We start from the raw sequence: 21,760 nt of genomic DNA on the forward strand, positions 1-21,760 counted from the left end.
TCTAATTTTGGGGTCTGATGAAGATTAGGAGAATGATCTGAGGTCTGATGAAGACCTTGGGGGCCTGATCTGAGGTCTGATTTATTCTGATTTGATATGAATTTTTTTTTTTTATTATTTTCTTCCTCTAAATCCTAGGTGCATTTTATAGAGCAGGTTGTAACAAAACGCCTGTTTAGTAACACATTGCACTATCGGGTTTTATTTTTAAATTAAAACTTAGTCCTTCTCTGTCTTTTGATCTATAAAATGGTGGCCATCAATTTGAGAGATTTCTCAGTCGAATCGCAAAAGGTTCAGATTCAGCTGGAATTTGAATTTTGAGAAATTGAGGATAAACTCAATTAGCATCCATTTGCTCATCTCTATTTGCAATCTCAATAAAAACCACAACATGACCACCAATATGACTTGTGAAAACACCCAGTGCAAATTAACAGAATTTTACAAGTATATCTGTCACAGGTGGGTGAAATTGTATGCACTATGAAAGATATTCTTTTTTTGTCCTGGTATATAGTAAAACAAAAGAAAAAACAATATATCTTAAAAATCATATAGATCTTTTGAAAACAAAATGTCAAAAATACAATAGGTATTTGTAAAACACTTTATAAAATAAGAAACCTCATACCTGGAAAGCATTTAGGAAAATAAAAATGTATGCCCAGATTACACTTATGTGTACCAAAACACCACACAACCAAGTCAGTCCCAAGACAGGAAGGAGCACAATAATCGGCTTTGCAGTAGCCCTGCAAAGGAGTGAAATGTAGAAATAGTAAATGAAACACATATATCAATATATTATGTGTATATATATATTTTTCCACTATATATATATATATATATACACACACACACACATATAAATACATACACAAATGTACAATATGCACCAATCAATTAAGTATGACAAATTCATAATATTACAAATAAATTAGAATATTTGTAGTCCCTAATACTAGGGTTATTGCAAGATATAGGGACAGGTATCCAGACCGGGTCGCCCCTTTCGGGGCGGGTGCTCTGTATAGATAGGTAGGGCATTTTAGGCGTCCCCTTCCCCCATTTTAGAGTGTTAGTAGGGATAGAAGTCTCCCCATACCTGTCTATATCGCCATTGAACAGACACCAGGACCCCTACAGAACCAAAAGGTTCCTCTTTTCAATATTGGACACATCACAAAGGTGTGCTAAAGGATCTGGTAAGATCGTTCAATTTATTGTCACTGTCACCTGCCAATTTTGATGAATGAGACCTCATCGATATGGAGGTGCTTATTAGAAAATGGCCTCTATTTTTTACTTTTTGTTATTGTCTTGTTTTTGTTACTATTTTGGTGCCATATACCTGTTTCCGCCAAATACTGATTGAGGAGTGCTATATAGCTTCTTCCACAAAATTCTGATTGAGGGGTGCTATATTCCTGTTTCCGCCAAATACTGATTGAGGGGTGCTATATACCAGTTTCTGCCAAATACTGATCGAGGAGTGCCATATACTAGGGTTGTCCCGATACCACTTTTTTAGGACCGAGTACAAGTACCGATACTTTTTTTCAAGTAGTCACCGATACCGAATACCGATACTTTTTTTAAATGTCATGTGACCGTTTTGGGGGATCTGTGGATCTGTGGATGACGCACTGTCATGTGGGGGATCTGTGGATGGCACTGTTATGGGGGACCTGTGGATGGCACTGTTATGGGGGATCTGTGGATGGCACTGTTATGGGGATCTGTGGATGGCACTGTTATGGGGGATCTGTGGATGGCACTGTTATGGGGGATCTGTGGATGACACTGTTATGGGGATCTGTGGATGGCACTGTTATGGGGGATCTGTGGATGGCACTGTTATGGGGGATCTGTGGATGGCACTGTTATGGGGATCTGTGGATGGTACTGCTATGGGGTGGGATATCTGTGGATGGCATTGTTATGGGGTGGGGGGATCTGAGGATGGCATTGTTATTTGGTGGGGGATCTGTGGATGGTGTTGTTATAGGGGATCTGTGGATGGAACTGTTATGGGGAGGATCTGTGGATGACACTGCTATATGTCATCCACAGATCCCCCTCATAACAGTGTCCCCCAATACACCGGGCCCCGCCGCTCACCGAAGTATTTATAAACGTGAATCCTTATCCTGTTGTTAAGTTGAACTAACGCTGCCCTCTCCCATGTCCCCCCTGTATCCCCACAGCACTTACTTAAGCTTCCATAGCAGGCAGAGCGGACGGCACCAGTAACGTCACTCACTGACGTCGCGCGCCTGCTCCGCCTGCTTCACTCATAAAGTGGGCGGAGCAGGCGCTCTACGTCAGTGAGTGACGTTACTGCTGCCGTCTGCTCTGCCTGCTATGGAAGCTTAAGTAAGTGCTGTGGGGATACAGGGGGGACATGGGAGAGCGCAGCGTTAGTTCAACTTAACAACAGGATAAGGATTCACGTTTATAAATACTTCGGTGAGCGGCGGGGCCCGGTGTAAGAGTACAGTGACTGCACCGGGCCCCGCCCATAGTTACGCCCATAGTATTCTATTTATGTATCGGGGCGGGGTATCGGCGGCTGAGTACCGCCGAGAAAACTCGGAATCGGTCCCGATACCGATACTAGTATCGGTATCGGGACAACCCTACCATATACCTTCTTCCACTAAATACTGATTGAGGGCTGCGATACACCTGTTTCCACAAAATACTGATTAAAGAGTGCCATACACCTGTTCCGCCAAATACTTATTGAGGGGTGCTATATTCCTGTTCCACAAAATACTGATTGACGGGTACTATTGCTATATACCTTCTTCCAAGAAATACTAATTGAGAGCTGCGATACACCTGCTTCCACAAAATACTGATAGAGGGATGCCATATACCTGTTTCCACCAAATACTGATTAAGGGGTGCTGTATACCTGTTTCTGCCAAATACTGATTGAGGGGTGCCATATACCTTCTTCCACAAAATACTGATTGAGGGGTGCTATTGCTATATACCTTTTCCACCAAATACTGATTGAGGGCTACGATATACCTTCTTTCACAAATACTGCTCTTCTCTACGGACTTAGGCAGAGGGTCATTTAGAAAATGACAGGCAGAGGAAGAGGTAGACCGTTCCGCAGGGATGGTAGGGGTCGGGCAGGTGTACCAGGCCGGAGCCTAAGTGGGAAGTTGGAGAAGGCGCATGTGATAACTTCAAAAAGCGCACCAGAGTTGGTTGAGTGGCTCACTTAGCCTTCAGCTTCAGCACCTTCCTTATCCTCTGTATCTGCACCCTCCTCACTCTCTGCTGTGTGCACCCCCAAAGACACCACCATCACCACCATAGCCCCTCCACTCAAGAGGCTATGGTCAGAGGAATTATTTTCCCATCCATTCCCAGACCTTACCAATGCGCAGCCAGTCTTGGCATCGGATGAGATAGAGGAGGTAACAACGGCCTCCACCACTGATCTGATGACAGTACCCAGTTCAGCCCAAGGAGGGTGGTCCTCGCTGTTGCTGCCTACTCCGAGATCTGTAATGTCAGTAGTGGTGAAGGTGACGATGATGACGTGTCGATGGACGTCACGTGGGTGCCCACAAGAGAGGAAGAGGAGGGGAGTTCAGAGGGAGAGATGGAGCAAAAAATAGGGAGGAGAAAGAGGAGAATCAGGGAGAAATCGCAGTGCACAGAAGGCTAAAAGCGAGCCATCCACCATGCATGATAACATCTTGTGCTCCCAGGACACCGGCACATGGCTCCGCAGTGTGGGCTCTTTTTAACGTGTCAGTTGCTGATAATAGTGTTGCCATCTGCAGCCTGTGCTGTCAACGCATAAGTCGCAGTAAGCCCAAAACTCACCTAGGGACGACCGCTTTAAGAAGGCACCTGGCCTCCAATCACCGATCCCAGTGGGAGCAACGCCATCAGAACCCACAAAGACACACTCCCGGCTCTCCATGTCCTGCCTCTTCTCCTTCTCCTCTCTCCTCCCATTTGTCCTCCACTCCACCTTCCACCATGCCGTTGTTGCGTTCATCTGGCAGAAGGCAGGCTTCCGTGGCCCAAATGTTCGAGAGTAAAAAAAATGCTAACACTGGATAATCCTCTTGCCTAACGGCTGACCGCTGGCTTGTCGGAACTGCTAGCCCGCCAACTACTGCCATATAAATCTGTGGACTCGGAGGCCTTTAGAAAGTTTGTGGCCATTGGCCACACCGCAATGGAAGGTCCCTGGAAGGAAATATTTCTCCAAGAAGGGCATCCCTCAACTATATGACCACGTTCAGTGGCAAGTTAATATATCTCTGGCACAGAGTGTCGGTGCCAAGATACATCTGACCATAGACACGTGGTCTAGCAAACACGGGCAGGGAAGGTACATAACTTTTAATGCCCACTGGGTAAACCTTTTGACGGCTGTCAATTATGTAACCCGTGGCACCCGTGTGGATTCCGTGTTACTGCCACGGATTTCATGCAGGCCTGCCTCTTCTTCTCCTCCTACTACTCCATCCTCTGTCTCCTCCTCCGCTGACTCCTTCTTTTCCACTGCTACCGCCTCTTCCGCTGCACCCCCCAAGCTCCCCAGAACCTATTCGACGTGCCAGGTGAGACGTTGCCATGCTGTGCTGCGGCTGTTGTGCCTGGAAGCCAAGAGCCACAACGGTCCTGCCCTCCTTTCAGTTCTGCGGTCACAGGCCGATCAGTGGCTAACCCAGCTCAATTTGACAGTTGGGAAAGTGGTGTGCGACAACAGTGCCAATCTGCTGTCCATGCTGAAACAGAGCAAAATGACACATGTGCCGTGCATGGCATACATCTTGATCTTACACTGCCATGGCTCGCCTTGCTGACATTCAGCGGTGACACCACTTGCTCGTCAGAAGTCTGATTTGTGACTGCCTGAAGTGCTGGAACTCCACCTTATATAGGCTTGATAGGCTGCTCCAGCAGAAACGTGCCGTTAACGACTACCTGTACGAACTCTGCGGCAGGACAGGTTCTGGGGAGTTTGGTTTATTTTCACCGCGCCAGTGGTTGCTCATGCGCAACGCATGCAGACTTCTGCGGCCATTCGATGAGACCACGAAACTGGTCAGTCGCAGCCAGGGCGCCATCAGTGACATTGTACCTTACGCCTTCTTTCTGGAGAGTGCATTGCGTCATGTCATTGATCAAGCCGTCTAGGAGCAGGAACTGGAAGATGAGGATGTTGCAATGCTGAATGAATTCCTAGGGGGGGCTACTCCATCTGAGACAAGTCAGCAGAAGTCAGGAGGAGTCAGTCAGAGGAGAAGGAGGAGGAGGAGCAAGAAGAGCAGGCTTTAAACTTTTTGGGGATCCCTGGTGTTGTCCGCCAGCTGGGGGAAGGAGACCGAAGATGACATTCTCCTGGGCAATGAGCAGGAGCCTGTCACCGCCAGTTCTTGAGAAGGTCTGGCAGACGTCCTTCTCTACCTCTTGCATGATGTTCTTTGTTTTGGTTTCGCTTTGTCATCTCCTTTCCTTCTCCCAGGTGTCACCTATTTAGACTAATCGTCTCCCTTTATATTCCCTCCCATACTGCCTCACTTTGCGGTTTATACTACTTCCTGGATGAAGTGTTCACTGCTGGAGGCTGCTGCTGCTGTTTACTCAGATAAGTCTTTTCATGTATTTTGTTTCCTTGCTGGCTTGATTCTAGGTGACCCTGACTCCGACCGTATTAAGTGCAGGGAGCCGGTGGTCGTGTCCCCTCACTATTATAGGGTTTTCAGGTGTCACACAGTCTTAGGTATGTGGCCATGAAATCGTCTACCATTGAGACCCTTGCATGGGCATAGCAGCCAGGGAGAGCTCTTAGGGTTTTATAGGGCTCACCTATATGCTCCTTAGTTTGGGATCAAGCCAGTCGGACGTTTATTCATAAGTTTCAGCTATCTGCAACATCATCCGTGACAGAGCCAGGGCGCTCCACCGCTTCCAATTTAGTGCAAATGGGGGCCTTCATGCTCCAGTGTTTGAAGAGGGACCCCCATATAAAAAGCATAAAGGTCAAGGACCTGTACTGGGTGGCAACGTACTCAGACCCCCGGTACAAACACAAAATGGCGGACATGTTACCAGCATCACAGAGGGCTGTCAGAATGCAGCATTTCCAGGCCTTGCGTTGCAGGCACTGGCAGAGGAATTTTCACCCACAGCGAAACAGGTGCGGGTACCAATCCTACCACACCTGCAAAAAGAAGGCGGTTTGAAGATGTGTTGGTCACTTCGCATATGAGATCATTTTTGCAGCCAACCCATCGACAGCCACCCTCCGGATCCAGCCTCAGGGAACGCCTAGACCGACAGGTGTCCGACTACATCGGGTTAACGGCCGATGTGGACGTTCTGAGAAGCGAGGAACCCCTTGACTACTGGGTTTGCAGGCTTGACCTGTGGCCAGACCTGGCACAATTTGTCATGGAACTCTTGGCTTGCCCCCCGTCGAGTGTCCTGTCTGAATGGACGTTCAGCGCAGCAGGGGGATCGTGACCGATAAGCTCACTCGCCTAGCTCACGACAGTGTGGACTACCTCACATTTTTAAAAATTAATGAGGCATGGATCTCGGAGGAATTCAACACCTGTGATGACCACGTGTAATTAAATTTCCTCATTCCAGCCCACACATATCCGCCACCACCCAGAACATAGAATGGTCCTTGCCTTATGTATATACAGCGGCATAAAAGGCCATTTATGTAAGGTCAATGCCTAATTTTTGGGGCCTGTACTGGCCGACAGTTAAATATTTATCCTGTGACCGCCTAATGTACCTCCAGCCACAGAATCCAAAGTTCTTTGCTGTCAGGTGAATGCCTATTGCCTAATTTTTGGGGCCTGTACTGGCCAACAGTTACATATTTATCCTGTGACCGCCTAATGTACCTCCAGCCACAGAATCCAAAGTTCTTTGCTGTCAGGTGAATGACTATTGGCTAATTTTTGGGGCCTGTACTGGCCAACAGTTACATATTTATCCTGTGACCGCCTAATGTACCTCCAGCCACAGAATCCAAAGTTCTTTGCTGTCAGGTGAATGCCTATTGCCTAATTTTTGGGGCCTGTACTAGCCGAAAGTTAAATTTTTATCCTGTGACCGCCTAATGTACCTCCAGCCACAGAATCCAAAGTTCTTTGCTGTCAGGTGAATGCCTATTGGCTAATTTTTGGGGCCTGTACTGGTCGACAGTTACATATTTATCCAGTGGCTGCCTAATGTACCTCCAGCCACATAATCACAAGTTCTTTTATGTCAGGTGAATGCCTAATTTTTGGGGTCTGTACTGGCCTGCAGTAAAATTTTTATCCAGTGACCGCCTAATTTACCTCCAGCCACAGAATCCAAAGTTTTTTGCTGTCAGGTGAATGCCTATTGGCAAATTTTTGGGGCCTGTACTGGCCAGCAGTTAAATTTTTATCCTGTGACCGCCTTATGTACCTCCAGCCACAGAATCCAAAGTTCTTTGCTGTCAGGTGAATGCCTATTGCGTAATTTTTGGGGTCTGTACTGGCCGACAGTTAAATTTATTATCTCTAGCCACATAATCATACCCCTGTCTCACTCCTCTGCCTCTCATTATGGTGGCGTATGAACTGCATTAAACATAAGGACCTTCTAATGTCACAGGGTCATGTGACTTTGCCACCCACTCCGTACTGTGCCCCCTTGTACCCTGCATTGTGCCCTCTTACCACACCCTGTGCAGTGCCCCTAGTCATTCCCTGTACTGTGCCCTCTTATACCCTTTTATCCGGTCAATGTATGGCGGTGGTATCAAATAACTTGATGGCCATAACTGTGTCCCTTTCCCTGCCCACGCCATCCTTTTTTCGACCTGGCATGAGCTGGAAAAATATGCAGATTGCGGTGCTAAGAACCTTTGTCAGAAATACGCCTAACAGATGTATTTCTATATAATAAATGACCACCTAATTGTATTATTATTCGGGGGTAGGTATATTATATAGATTCTAGTGTATTATACTGTGCCCTGTATTTTCCAGTAGAAAATGATCCTTGGGAAACACAGTCCTCATCCCAGACCACCAGGACCAGGTAGCACTCTGTCAGTACATGGCGGCCTCCCCTCTCCGCAATGCTGATCCTCTGTGTACTGGTGCTTATTCTGACACTAGGGCTGGGTTCACATCCTATTTTTGCCATCCATTTAATGCATACCAAAAATGTATGCGTTAATAGATACCTCAGACTGATGCCGTACAGTGGCGTCCGTTCACCATACAGTTCCATGGTAGAAAAAAAAATTACATTAACGGATGCATTTTTTTAATGGACTCTGCAGGATACAAAAACGTGGAGCGCTGCACATTTGTATACATCAAACCGATAGGAAATAAAAAATTTCTAGGCTCCAGCAGGGCACATTTTTGAGAGTTTCCCTTTAAGATGCATAAAAATGTCCCTTGATTAAAATACATATTTTTTGTGGGAATTTTTGCAAATGATCCCCCTCTGGTATATCACTGTCCATGTTGTGGGACTATTTGTATACTTCTACTAAGTGTTTGCTGGCTGCAAATATGATCTGAAGGTTTTTCAGGTTCACCTACCATTAAAGTGAATGGGCCCCGCCGCGAACACACGGTTCGCGAATCATCCCGGCCGATGTTCGTCCATCACTAATCGCAAGCCGTCGGCCCTGCTGCGCTCTCTCATTATCATAATGCCAGTGCAGCAGGGTAGGCGGCTTGCGATGTCACACTGCGCACCCCACAAGTCCATACTTAGTATACAGTATAAGTGACTGACAGGCTAGTTATGGGCTGGCAGTTTGCCAATGCCATGTGACAGATGGATGGAAAAAGGAGGGGTGGGGTAAAAAGGAAGCATAAAATAGTTATTTTTATTAAAGTGAAAATAAAATATGGTATTATGAGAATAAAAAAAAGGATAAATGTATAAGGCCCTATTCACATGACCGTATTTTTGGTCCGCATACAATCTGCAGACCCATTCATTTTATTGGGACCACAAAAGTTGTGGGCAGCACGTCCGCATCCGTATGTCCTTTCTGCAGCCGCGCAAAAAAAAAATAGAACATGTCCTATTCTTGTCTGTTTCATGGACAAGAATAGGCATTTCAAACATAGGGTGGAATCTGCAGGACGGCAAAATGGGTGACGTACACAGCCAGTATCCGAGTTTTGCGGATCTGTAATTTGCCTGCTGCAAATTACTCAAGGCTGGTCTGGGGCCTACATCAGACCCCTGCCAGCCTTCACACACATCGGCACCCTGCTATTGCATTAGATGGTGCCGATGGGAGATAGAGGGAGTCCGCTCCCTTTGTTATCACTTTTATATGTGGCAGGCGCCATGTAAAGTGTTAAACAGCCCAGATCGCCACTCCTGCCGGTCCGGGCTGTTAGATCAGGGCCGCAGCTCTCATGTGAGAGTTGGGCCCCCACCCCCCGCTGCACAGGGGAACCGTGCAGTGCTTAGACTGGACCGCCATAAAAAACGGCGGCCCAGCGTAAGGCCCCTTAGTGACCGCCATAAAAAGGCATATGGGTGGTCACTAAGGGGTTAAACTTGTGAATTATGATGATTAATATTAATAGTGGATTTTGCATTAGTTCTTTTCAGATTACCGATGATTATGGTATGTCACCTTTCCGTAAATATTTTTTTTTCAGAAAGGTCAAATATCACATAAGTTCTGTGGATTGCTGATAAAAAGAATACAGTTTTAAGTGCTTTGATCGCCGAGTACTTTGTGACCTAAGAAGCTTTGCGGATAGATTTTTTATTGGATTAAAAAAGAAAATCTAATAATGTATTTATTTATGTTACTCAGAACTTAACTTCGATTTTTATGACAACTCACCAGACCTGGATGCCAATCTGCTTCTCTAAGCTACAGTTAGGGGTCAACATCTTGGCACGCCTACGAGCACTTGAGATGGTCACCATCACAACTCTGAATAGGACAAATGTATTGACCTAAAAGGACAAAGATATACCCAAATCAATTTAAATTATCTTATTAAATGACATATGTAAAATTTCATGAGCTCTATATAGCAGGAAGAGCTGAGCAAATTCTTGCATAGTTTTCTGTGAAAAGGGGGTCCAGTGTGTGTGGGGGGTCCTATCAGTAACTGACAGCTATTGCTCTATGCTTTATAATGCATAGTTAGCTGTCAGTCACTGAGTAGAACCATCCACTTGATTCCTAAGGACAGGATGAGAGCAGTGATATTATTCATAATTACACTTTTTTTTTAAGATTGAAAAAGCACTGTAATCCTCTGCCAGTTAAAAATGTCTATGCGGTCAATGTCCTATAAATAAATAACCATTTGGTAGAAACCATAAAAATATTAATCAGTACTGGCAAACATGCATTTCCAAAAATACCTTAATTTCACCAGGTTCATTCCCAGAAGTATATCCACAATTTTTATAAGCAAATTGTGACAAAAATTTTAAGCAGAAGCATTTTACCTACAGTAAGTTCAGGTCAGGATTTGACCTTGTTGACCTACAGGCAATTTACCATAGTTTCTATTTTATTACAAAATTGGAAAATGTTTAGCAGTGATCTTCAACCTGTAGCTCACAATTCCCTGATTTGTGGTTTGCAGGCTGTGTAGTGGGCTTTTTGCATCCTCCTATGCTTGCTTGGAAGATCTAAGCAAATCAAGGAATCAAGCCCCTACTGTAAATCTCTGGCCCGTCCCCCTCCTGTCCTATGACTAACTGCATGATTCCCCCCTCTTTACATACCTGATGCTGGCCGCTAGCATTTTGTGTAGGTGGAGCTGCTTGCTAGTAAGCTAGTTAGCTCCACTTCCCAAGTTACTCATGCTCCAGCACTGCAATCAGCCAGGCCTGCACTATTCCTCTGGCTGGTGTGAGCTGGTAAGGTAGACCACACTGGCAGTAGACACTGTTTCGTGTCACAGCTGGATGTGAGGGGAGTCCAACACTGTGGCTATTTTTTTGTTGTTTGTGTGGGGTAGGGCGAGAGGCAGTGTGTGGATGCTTCCTGCTAGATGTGTGGCCTTCAGTAATTGGGGACACTGAGGGACTGCTGGGCTGAGTGTTGCCTTCAGTAATTGTGGACACTGAGGATTTGTTGGGCTGACTGTGGCCATCAGTAATTGGGGACTGGGAGTAATTGCTGGGCTGAGTATTCCCGTCAGTAATTGGGGACAGTAAAAGACTGCTGGGCTGAGTGTGGCCTTCAGTAATTGGGGACACTGAGGATTTGTTGGGCTGACTGTGGTCATCAGTAATTGGGGACTGTAAGTGATTGCTGGGCTGAGTATTGCCATCAGTAATTGAGGACAGTGAAGGACTGCTGGGCTGAGTGTGGCCATCAATAATTGGGGACCGTGATAGGCTGTTGGGCTGAGTGTGGCCATCAATAATTGGGGACAGTGAGGGACTGCTGAGCTGAGTGTGGCCATCAGTAATTGGGGACCGTGATAGGCTGTTGGGCTGAGTGTGGCCATCAGTAATTGGGGATTGGGAGGAGCTAAAGAACCAAGTGTGGCCATCAGTAATTGGGGACAATGAGGGATTGCTGGGCTGAGTATGGCCATCAGTAATTGAGACAGTGAAAGACTGCTTGGCTGAGTGTGGCCATCAGTAATTGCGGACAGTGTGGGGCTACAGAACTGAGTGTGGCCATCAGTAATTGGAGAGGATACTGGACTGAGCGTGACCATTAATAATCAAGGGGGGGGGGGAGAGGGGAGTGAGGGGCTGAGGAGCTGAGTTATTTATATGACTTTTATTTGGAACAGTTTCCATCTTTTTCCTATTGGTTATATCTACAATCTCTGTGTGGCTTGCAACCATCTCTCAGAGCTCATGTAGCTCTCCAGGTAAGAAAGGTTGGGGACCACTGGTCTGGATTGTCCGAGGACCAGAAAAAAGCCAGGGCTTGGTTTTAGACCTAGAAAATTAAAGTGAGGCTTTCCACATTGCCATTAGTCCATTGCACAACTCAACAATGTTGTATTCCTAGTGTTCATTTTCCCAGACGGACCTCCTGTTAGTTTAGGTCCTCACAGACATAAGGTTTACTGTGGAACAGGTCAGCAACTACATGACAAATATGCAAATGTGGCATGTGGATTTCCATGAACTTTGGCATAAATTTCCTCTGTAAAGCAAGAGTAATATCCTCACCAGAAGAGACAAAAACTAAAAATGCTTTCAAATCCACAATTTTTTTTAAATCTGCAGCAGGATGTTCATGGGGATTTTTCATACTCATTCAGCCTACAGCTGGCTCAATGCTCCAGTAAAAAACCTCAGCTGTTATATCCACCATAATCTGCTTTATCGGTCTGTACATTGTCTTCCACTGAGCTAATTAATAGGAATATTTTTATCATAGTCATTAGGTTCTGGAAACTTGTTGATCTTTGGAAATTGGATTACATAACCTATTTCATGTACAGATAATTATAATTTCTTTTTATTAGATAAGGTTATTTTTCTTTCTCCATCTCACTATCTATATTTGTAAAAAATCATAAAATCCTGCAGTTTTCACACTGGCCACGAGGACTAATAATAGGTTGACACTAATTGTTCTTCAGAGGTAGTTAACACACCATTCACAATAGATAAGGTCACAGCTTATCTACTCCCCCTCTCTGTACAGGGACATCTGCTCAGGTCACACAGCATGCCTAGAACATAGACAATGACCCTTCTCCAGTCTGTTATGTCTATAGACCATGTGGTTGCTGCAAAGCATATCTGTAAATGCTCTTATCAGAAGCTCAGCTCAGGCAAGATTATGTACAAAAAAAACAAAAACACATTGACAATCAGAAAATAAAATCAGAATATAAATAAGAAAAACGTTTCACTATCCGGTTTTTAATTAGTGATACAAGATATAGGCTATACATTCCCTTTAAGCATTTAAGATCTGTGGTTTCAAAGAGTCATATCAATAGTGTTGAGTGCAGCTCAAAACAGCCACCATTAGGCGCTATGTTGTGCATAGATATAGCTTTTGTTGATGATGTAATATCAACTATGGCTTAGTAAAGAGGACCCATCGTCTCCCCCGATGTGTCTGTTTTAGTAACTACTTGCATCCTCGATAGTTATTTTGAAGCATCTTTTCCTATGACTGTGTTGTGCTGTCCTTGTATTATTTCTACTAGAAATTTATATGAATAGAGAAGATTCCAGCTTCCATAAAACAATGATGTTTTTATCAAATCCAGTAAATCTAATAGTGCAGAAACCTATGCAAAACTGAAATGTTTCGGGCTGTATACTAAACACTTAGTCATAGTTACAAACAGGGGCATAGCTATAGGGGGTGCAGAGGTAGCAGTCGCTACCTGGTCCAGGATCCTGAGGGGGCCCAAAGACCATTGTGCTACATAAGAAGACACCAGTATTATAGAAAGTGCATGCTGGTGAGGTTACACCTCTGGCTGGAGGGAAGGGGTTAGGTCAAGAATTTGGCATGGGGGGGGTGCTGTTTAAATTTTTGCCTCAGGCAGCAGGAGGGCTATGTGCGTCCCTGCCCCTGACCACAAAGCACTGAGGGAAGGGGGGCCCAAGATGAACTCTTGCACCAGGGCCCGCGAGCATTTAGCTACGCCCCTGGTTACAAATGTGCATATGACCCAACCTGTTAACAGACGCCTCCCCAGTCACATGTTCTGGAGCAGAATCTGTAATCCAGAAAAGGTGAACCATGATCCAGGATTGGGGGCATTAACTAACACACTATACAGACAAGTTTAAAAACTGTACAAAATATACTATCAAAGCTGATCGACGGGAGTTCTGGCTTTCGGACCCCCGCCGATCTGATATTGATAACCTATCCTGAAAAAAAACTGTTAAAAAATCCCTTTAACTATATTGCATATTTGTATATATTCTGTACTATAGGATATGGAAAAAATTAGAGTTTTGTTGTGACATTAATAGGCAAGTCCCGGAGGAGGCGTTGCAGAGGTTGGGAGTGGTCCTGACTAAGTGTTGTGTCGCGTTGTTCTCCCTCAGGCAGTTTCTACCTGGGGACCAGTTAGTCCAATTAACAGGTTGAGTATATAAGAAAGTTGGTCAGATGCAAATTTGTAACTTAGACTAATGGCTACCAAACAGCCCGAAATGCGTCAGTTTTGTATCCATGTCTGCACTATTGGATTTAATAAGGACATCATTGTTTTATGTAAGCTGGAATCATCTCTATTCATATATAGATTTCTGCGTCCTCAGCAATTCCATGCCTCCATGTTTGTACACAATTGAGCTCAATCCCCGCTTAATATTTCAGTTACTGGAAATTTACAAATCAATTGCCAACTGGGTGGGTGTTACCAGTTGGGCGTGTGTCCCTGTATAGTTCAACACTGGCAGCACTGACTGGATAGGGGCACACCCCCAACGGGTAACATAGAATTGTCCTTTTTTATTCTTAATTTCTAGCAGGAAAAAGAGGACTGGTACAACAGAGCCATAAGAATTGTAATTTTTATATGGAATATAATCATTTACTAACAAAGGAGGTCTTCTTTACCATGAAAGTTATTTTATAGTTGGGGGAAAAAAACATATGAGAGAAAATGTATATACAGTATCCAGTATGTGCTTAGAAAGACCTGGAAACATTTCAGATCAAGCCTTGCATACATTGTGTTCAGCAGCAATATCAAAGTCTGCCAACCAGCTCTTTGTTAATTACAAGAAGCTATTATAACTAAAAGCAATCCTTAAGAGTCAAGGACGACAGCGGTGGACCACCTCTTTGTGCATTTAAAAGCAAAATGTTGCAGCATCCTCCACAGCAATGACAGTATTGAGATCTTAGTTGAGAAGTATACATTGAAACACATTTGAACTAAAGACCTTTCTACATTGCTGAAGAATGACTGCTAATACGAGTAGGTAGGTATGTACACAACATACCAAAACCAAATCATCTAATCTTCAGTACGGTTGGTAATCTACCTATTTTTGAAACATATTTTCTAGTTAGATGTAGAAATTGTATGAAAGTAATCCATGCATATTTAAGGCTACTTTCACACTAGCGTTTTTGATGGATCCGGCAGGGTTCAGCAAAAAAACGCTTCCGTTACTGATAATACAACCGTCTGCATCCATTATGAACAGATCCGGTTGTATTATCTTTAACATATCTTGAACATTGCCAAGACGGATCCAACATTACCCCCATTGAAAGTCAATGGAGGATGGATCAGTTTTCTATGGTTACAGATTGTGTCAGAGAAAACGGATCTGTCCCCATTAACTTGCATTGGGGGTAATGCCGGATCCATCTTGCTCAGCATCCCAGGACGGAAAGCAAAATACAACATGTTGCGGTTTGGGAACGCAACTAAACAGAACTGAATGCATTCTGGAGCACTCCGTTCTGTTCAGTTCAGTTTTGTCCCCATTGACAATGAATGGGGACAAAACTGAAGAGTTTTTTTCTGGTATTGAGCCTCTATGACGGAACTCAATACCGGAAAACTTTAACGCTAGTGTGAAAGTACCCTAAGTTTATCTCCCCATAAAATATATGCAAATTAAAGCTATTTAACCTTCAGCACCCTGCGATTTTCCATTTTTTTCATAGTTTTTTTTTTTCCGTCCATGCCTTCCCAGAACCATAACTTTTTTTATTTTTACATTCACAATAAATGGTATGAGGGCTTGTTTTTTGTGGGACAAGGTATACTTTCTATTGGCCCACTCAAAATTGAATACAATCTAGAAAGAAGCTGGAAATAAATTCCAAATGAGGTGAAATTGGGAAAAATGCAAATGCACCAAAGTTTACGGGTATTCTTTTTACAGCTTTCCCTATGCAGTAAAACTGATTGCTTCCCTTCATTCTCTGGGTAAGTACGATTACAATGATACCACCTTAATATAGTTTTTCGCCATATTATTACTCCCATAACTTTTTTATAGTTATGTCTATGGAGCTGTCAGGGGACTCATTTTTTTGCGGGGCGATCTGTAATTTTTATTGATACCATTTTGAAGTGTGTGTGACTTTTTATGCAAGTTTTTTTTGGGAGGTAAAGTAAAGAAAATATGGCAAATCGGCCATTTTTATTTTCTTTCCATTATGGCGTTCATCATACAAGATAAATAAAGTACTAGATTACAACATGGTAGCACAATATTTGTAGATTGTAAGCTGTTGCAGGCATGGTCCTCTACTCCTCTGTACCAGTCTTTTAATAGTTTCTTGATTATTGCATTTTTATATTATGTATTTGTAACCCCTTCTAGATGTACAGCACCATGGAATTAATGGTGATTTCAAATAAATAATTATAACATAGTAACATAGTTTTTAAGGCTGAAAAGGGACATTCGGCCATTCAGTTGATCCAAAGGAAGGCATAAAAAACTCATGAGCTCGAAGCCAATTTTCGTCAATTTAGGGGGACAATTCCTTCCTGACTCCAGTCAATCAGAATAACTCCCTGGATCAACAACCCTTGTGAGAATTCTAGTAGCTGTAACATTATTACTCTCCAGAAATGCATCTGCAGTCACCCCCTAAGGAGCCGGTGAAGAGGATGGGAATGGTAGTGGCCATGATGAAGTGTTGTGTCACGCGTTCCTACCTCGGGCTGTCACTCCCTGGGCTTCAGTGCAGTATAAATTATAGTACTGAAGAAGGGGGTAGATTAACCACTTTCCTACAATGGCACGACTTTCTACGTTACGGCAGTAGGCTCTTATCTGTAACCCGACATATAAAAGCGTTGAGTTACATCTCGATCTGCCGGCGGCCCATGCCTCTGCAGATCACTGTGACCGTGCTGTCATTAGACAGCTGCGGTCACAGGGAGAAGTACGGAAGTCAGTTGGGGTGATCTGGCTGTAATACACGGTTGTAGCACTCTCTGCTACAAGCGTGTATTACATTGAAGAAGTTGAAAGCCGTCAGGGAGCGTTTTTTCTTATGTAAGAGTGCCACCTGCTGGCTTTAAAATGAAATGTCAGCCTGCAGGCTGGGAATGAACCTCTTCCTGCCTTGACTGTGGCAGAAAGGGGTTAATTCACTTAAAAAAAAAAGTAAATAAATAAATAAAAAATAAATAAATACATTTAAAGAATGAAAAAAATAATAACATTTTTTAAAAATTAAAAAGATATAGCAATAGTTACTAGTATTAGCAATAGTAATTAGACTACGTACACACCCATACAAACATCCTGCCCCTTTAAGAGAATCAGTGACCAGGAAATTCACTATGAACAGGGCTGCACCTAGCCTTCCTGCTGACTAAGGCGAAAACTGAAATGGCACTCCCCCACCCGTCATCAATATCTGATCGGCAGCGGTCCAACACTCTGCATCCCCGCTGATCAGCTGTTTGCCTAGGGATCATTGTATGCTGTGGTTTTGTTGCAATGTTTGCCGCAAATTGCCTCTAAAACCACGATGTACAATAATCCTCAGAAATAGATGTCTGCATGGCTGTGCAGAAATGCAGGGCTGGAGGCTAAATTGCTGCCCTCGGCTGTCCTAGCACAGCGCCGCCTGAGGCCACTGCCTCACTTTGCCTTATTAGAGATATGCTCTGACTATAAACCAGTCACAATGCCTAGTAGGGCTAGCTCACCTGAATGTTATATTACCTTTCACTTAACCATCCATTGCTTCATTCTGAAGAAAAAGATTTTTAATCCATATGTGAATAGGAAACTATGAGCACTGAGCGCGGGGCCCAAGCAACTCTGTGCCCGCTTGCTTCACCTGCTTCCTCTTCCAGCCCCTCATCTTCTGTTTAACAGGGCCAGGCAAGAGGACTATGCAGGAACATGGCCATGTCAATCAACAAGGGGTGTGGCTCAGGTGAAAAGAAGGTGTGGCTCAAGATGCACCAACATGGACCACAACGTTGTGGTGCAGAGTAAGGGCTCATGCACAAGTTGTTGTTTTGTGGTGTGCAAATTGTGAATCCACAAAACACGGATACCAGCCATGTGCGTTCTGCAACGTCCGGCCCACTATTGAACTGTCCTATCCTTTTCCGTAATGCAGACAATATTAGGACATGTTTTATTTTTTTGCAGAATGGACATGTAAACATACGGACATGGAACATACACTGAGTCATTTCCGTTTTTTTGCGGCCCCATTTAAGTGAATAGGGCCCAATACTGACCCCTGAGGTACCCCACTTGTGATGGTGACCCATTTGGAGTATGTACCGTTAATAACCACTGTAGGAAGGCACAAGGGACCATCGATGGTAGATACGTGTCACCGAGGTACTTACACTCGGTGAAGTAAGAGCCAGTATTTCAGATGTGTCAGCGGCAGTAGCTAGTTGACACTTTGTTATTTAGTATAGCTGTAAATAGCTTATCTGGGACGGCTCTTACTGGGAGAAGTTATAGTGCTGCGTGGGTGACTACTCCCTGCGTTCCAGGCCAGGTTTTGACTGGCCTACAAACAACTGCCAGCAGGGTCAGGTGGGGGTGATTATCTCTCTCTGACAGGGGAGCTCTGTGGAGTGCTGTGTTGGATCAGAGTCTGAGCTGGAGTTGCAGTGCCTTTAAGATTGAGGTCCACATACACCCTGTGGGTTTACGGTACTGTGCAAAACCATACCGGTGTTGTGCTATAGATACAGGACTTTATTGTTTCTTTAACGCCGGCTGGAGCAAGGCGGTGACTGCTGATTACTGCCTTATTGTTTTGGTCAAGAATAAAAGACAACCGTTGCTTTGCTTTCACCGCGAAAAGGCTGCTGCTGTGTTCTTATCTGAAGGTTACCATTGAAGCAGATCCCTACACCACCCTCTGTTTTCTATCACTGAGCCAGCTACTTACCCACATACCGACATTTTCCCCAGTCCAAGCATTCTCATTTTATGAACTAACCTTTTATGTGGCACAGTATGAAATGCTTTGGAGAAGTCAAGATATATGACATCCATTGACTTGCCACGGTCAAGTCTAGAACTTACCTCCTCATAGAAACTGATTAAACTAATTTTAATATTAACACCACATTTCCTAGGTGCCAATCCTGTGGAACACTCCCTGTCAATATAGAGTCCTTAAATACCAGAAATAAAGGTCTGTCTATTATACAACTTAATTCTCTTCACATAACAAGTAAAAATACAGCTCTCATCTGCCGCTTCTCTGCTGTGAGCACGGAAAATACCGCACCTGGATGCGGATAATTTGAAATCCAAACAAAAAGCGAAAATCCAGCTCAGTCTCGCAGAGGTTCAACGGTACTTTATTTGCGCGGTTAAAAATACATCCAGTACAACGAGTCTTCGTCTACGCGTTTCGGGTTACCAGGTATAGGAGCCCTTACTCATGACATGAACCTCTGCGAGACTGAGCTGGATTTTCGCTTTTGGATTTCAACTTAATTCTCTTGGAATACGGGGGTGTATGCCATCTGGTTATGGCAATTTGTCTATTTTTATCTTAAACTGCTGTACTTCTTCCTGGGTCAGACAGGCCACTTTGAAGGGGGATTTTATTTTCACACTCTCCAGTTCATTTTCCTCAGTGAGTACAGTGCAGAGCTTTGCTTTCTCCCTCATCGCTCTGCAATGGGCCGACACTCTGGTTTAAACTTTTCACCATTTATATAACTGAAGAACATTTTAGGGTTGGTTTTACTCTCTTTTGCAATTAATCTCTGTCTTTTTATCTGTCTTTTGCGTATTCTATTTTTTTTCCTCATAGTTTTTTAATGCTTCCTCGCTATCTTCCTGTTTTAGCAATTTAAATTCACTCTTTTTGTCATTCTTAGCTACCTTTACCATTCTATTAATTGACGTTGGATTTATCTTGTTCCTCGCCCTTTCATTCCCATACAGTATGTACCTCTCCTAATTATAGTTTAGGATTGCCTTTAAAAATATCCCATTTTGTGGCTCCATTCTTATTCCTGAGGACATTGTCCCAGTTAGTGAGGCTAATGGCCTCTCTTAGCTGGTCAAATTGTGCTTTCTGGAAGTTTGGTATTTTTGTGCTTCACTGAAGAAACGCTCTTTTGAATGACAATTGGAAGGTTATTATTTCATTGCTTACCATTTCCCAGGTGTCCCCCAACCTACACATCTGTCAGGTCTATTTGTTAGTACTAAGTTCAGTATGGCCATCCGTCTAGTCGGATCCTGAACCAGTTGGGAAAGGTAATCGTCTTTGGTTATTGCCAAGAACCTGTTTCCTTTATAAAGTCTGCAAGTTTCAGTTTCCCAGTCTACCTGGGTAGTTAAAGTCCCCTATAATAACAACCTCTATTTCCCTTCATAGCAGATTTTCTGTGGACTCTAATATTTTAGAAGGCTTATAACAAAGTCCTATCATTATTTTATTATTGCTTTTGCCTCCATGTATCTCTACCCACAGTGACTCCACATGTTCATGTCCCTCACTTATATCTTCTCAGACTGTGGGCTTTAGACAGGACTTTACATAAAGGCAGACCCCTTCCCCTCTCCGGTTTTTGCGATCCTTTCGAAACAGATTGTAACCCTGAACATTAACCGCCCAGTCATAGTTATCATCCAGCCATGTCTCAGTTATTCCCACTATGTCATAGTCCTCCTAACACATCACTAATTCCAGTTCCCCAGTTTTATTAGTCAGGCCTCTGGCATTAGTACACATACAATTAAGGGATTTTGGGATATTTTTACCCTATACCTTTCCTTATTAACTGTTTTAGTCCTTCCCTCCATTCCACCCCCACTTTCATTAACTTACCCATTATATACACTAGCTTCCCCTCCTATAATGTTATTCCCCCACCCATCACTCCAACTGTCTAGTCATCTTATCCCCCCAAAACAAATTCCCCATTGAGGTGCAGCCCATCCATACTATAGAGCCTGTAGCCGATAGAGAAGTCGGCCCAGTTCTCCAGGAACCCAAACCCTTCCTTCCTACACCAGTCCTTGATCCACTTGTTAATCTCCAGCTGCCTTTCTAGTGTGGCTCGTGGTACAGATCTGGTGTGGCTCTACTCCACTTTCTAACTGTTATCCATCTACCTACTTCACGTTCCTGATCCTCCATGCTACCACCTTACCCTGGAGCTACCTCATTGAGTACATGCTCAGTTAGCAGCAAACTTTCCCATATTGCCAAGATATCTCAATGTTGAAATTTGCTAGTTTAGATACAGGATGTGCAATTCCAAAAGGGCAATTTGCTCACATTTTGAACAAAGATATCCACCCTCAAATGGCTATTCCAGGACTGCATACATTTTACAAGATGTGTACTGGATTGCCTTGTCAATATTGGAAAACATACTTGCTAATCGGGATTACACAAGAAAAGTACATGACAACCTCTTTCTAATAAAGCTAGAACCAGCCCTGTAGCTCACATGGATCCAGAGAACTCCCCATTCATTGCTATGCTAGATTTATATGAAGCTGACAGCTCAAGGGGATGTGTCCTCTGCTGCAGCTCAGGGGGCGTGTCCATATGTAACACCCCAGACTTGTGTTACTACACGCCTCTACTATCTTCTAAGAGCCTTTATACTGTCATCAGATGTGATTTTGCTCATGTCCTCCACACATTTGCATAAACCTATGTTAAATGCAATTGTTCAAGTCTTTTCCCTGGTATACCAGCAGGTGGCAGCATCATTGGCAGACATAGTCTTAATGTTATGGCAGTTCAGAGTGAAACATTCCTGTTCTATTCTGCACCAAGGCTTCCTGCAGCAAGGGAGGGAAAACCTAGAACAGATTTTAG

At 43.9% G+C, this 21,760-nt stretch overlaps 1 protein-coding gene across 1 annotated transcript in view; it reads right to left on the minus strand.

The window, feature by feature from the left end:
- ADGRD2 (adhesion G protein-coupled receptor D2) overlaps positions 1 to 21,760 on the minus strand; it is a 388,936-nt gene that overhangs the window by 209,604 nt on the left and 157,572 nt on the right. Inside the window, exons 19-20 of the mRNA XM_040406278.1 lie at positions 9,872 to 9,987; positions 635 to 755 (exon numbers count right to left, since the gene is read on the minus strand). Coding sequence (XP_040262212.1) covers positions 635 to 755; positions 9,872 to 9,987 — 237 coding nt within the window. The remainder of the gene's footprint in view (positions 1 to 634; positions 756 to 9,871; positions 9,988 to 21,760) is intronic.

The sequence above is a fragment of the Bufo bufo genome, chromosome 8 (assembly GCF_905171765.1).
Source record: "Bufo bufo chromosome 8, aBufBuf1.1, whole genome shotgun sequence".
NCBI lineage: Eukaryota > Metazoa > Chordata > Amphibia > Anura > Bufonidae > Bufo > Bufo bufo.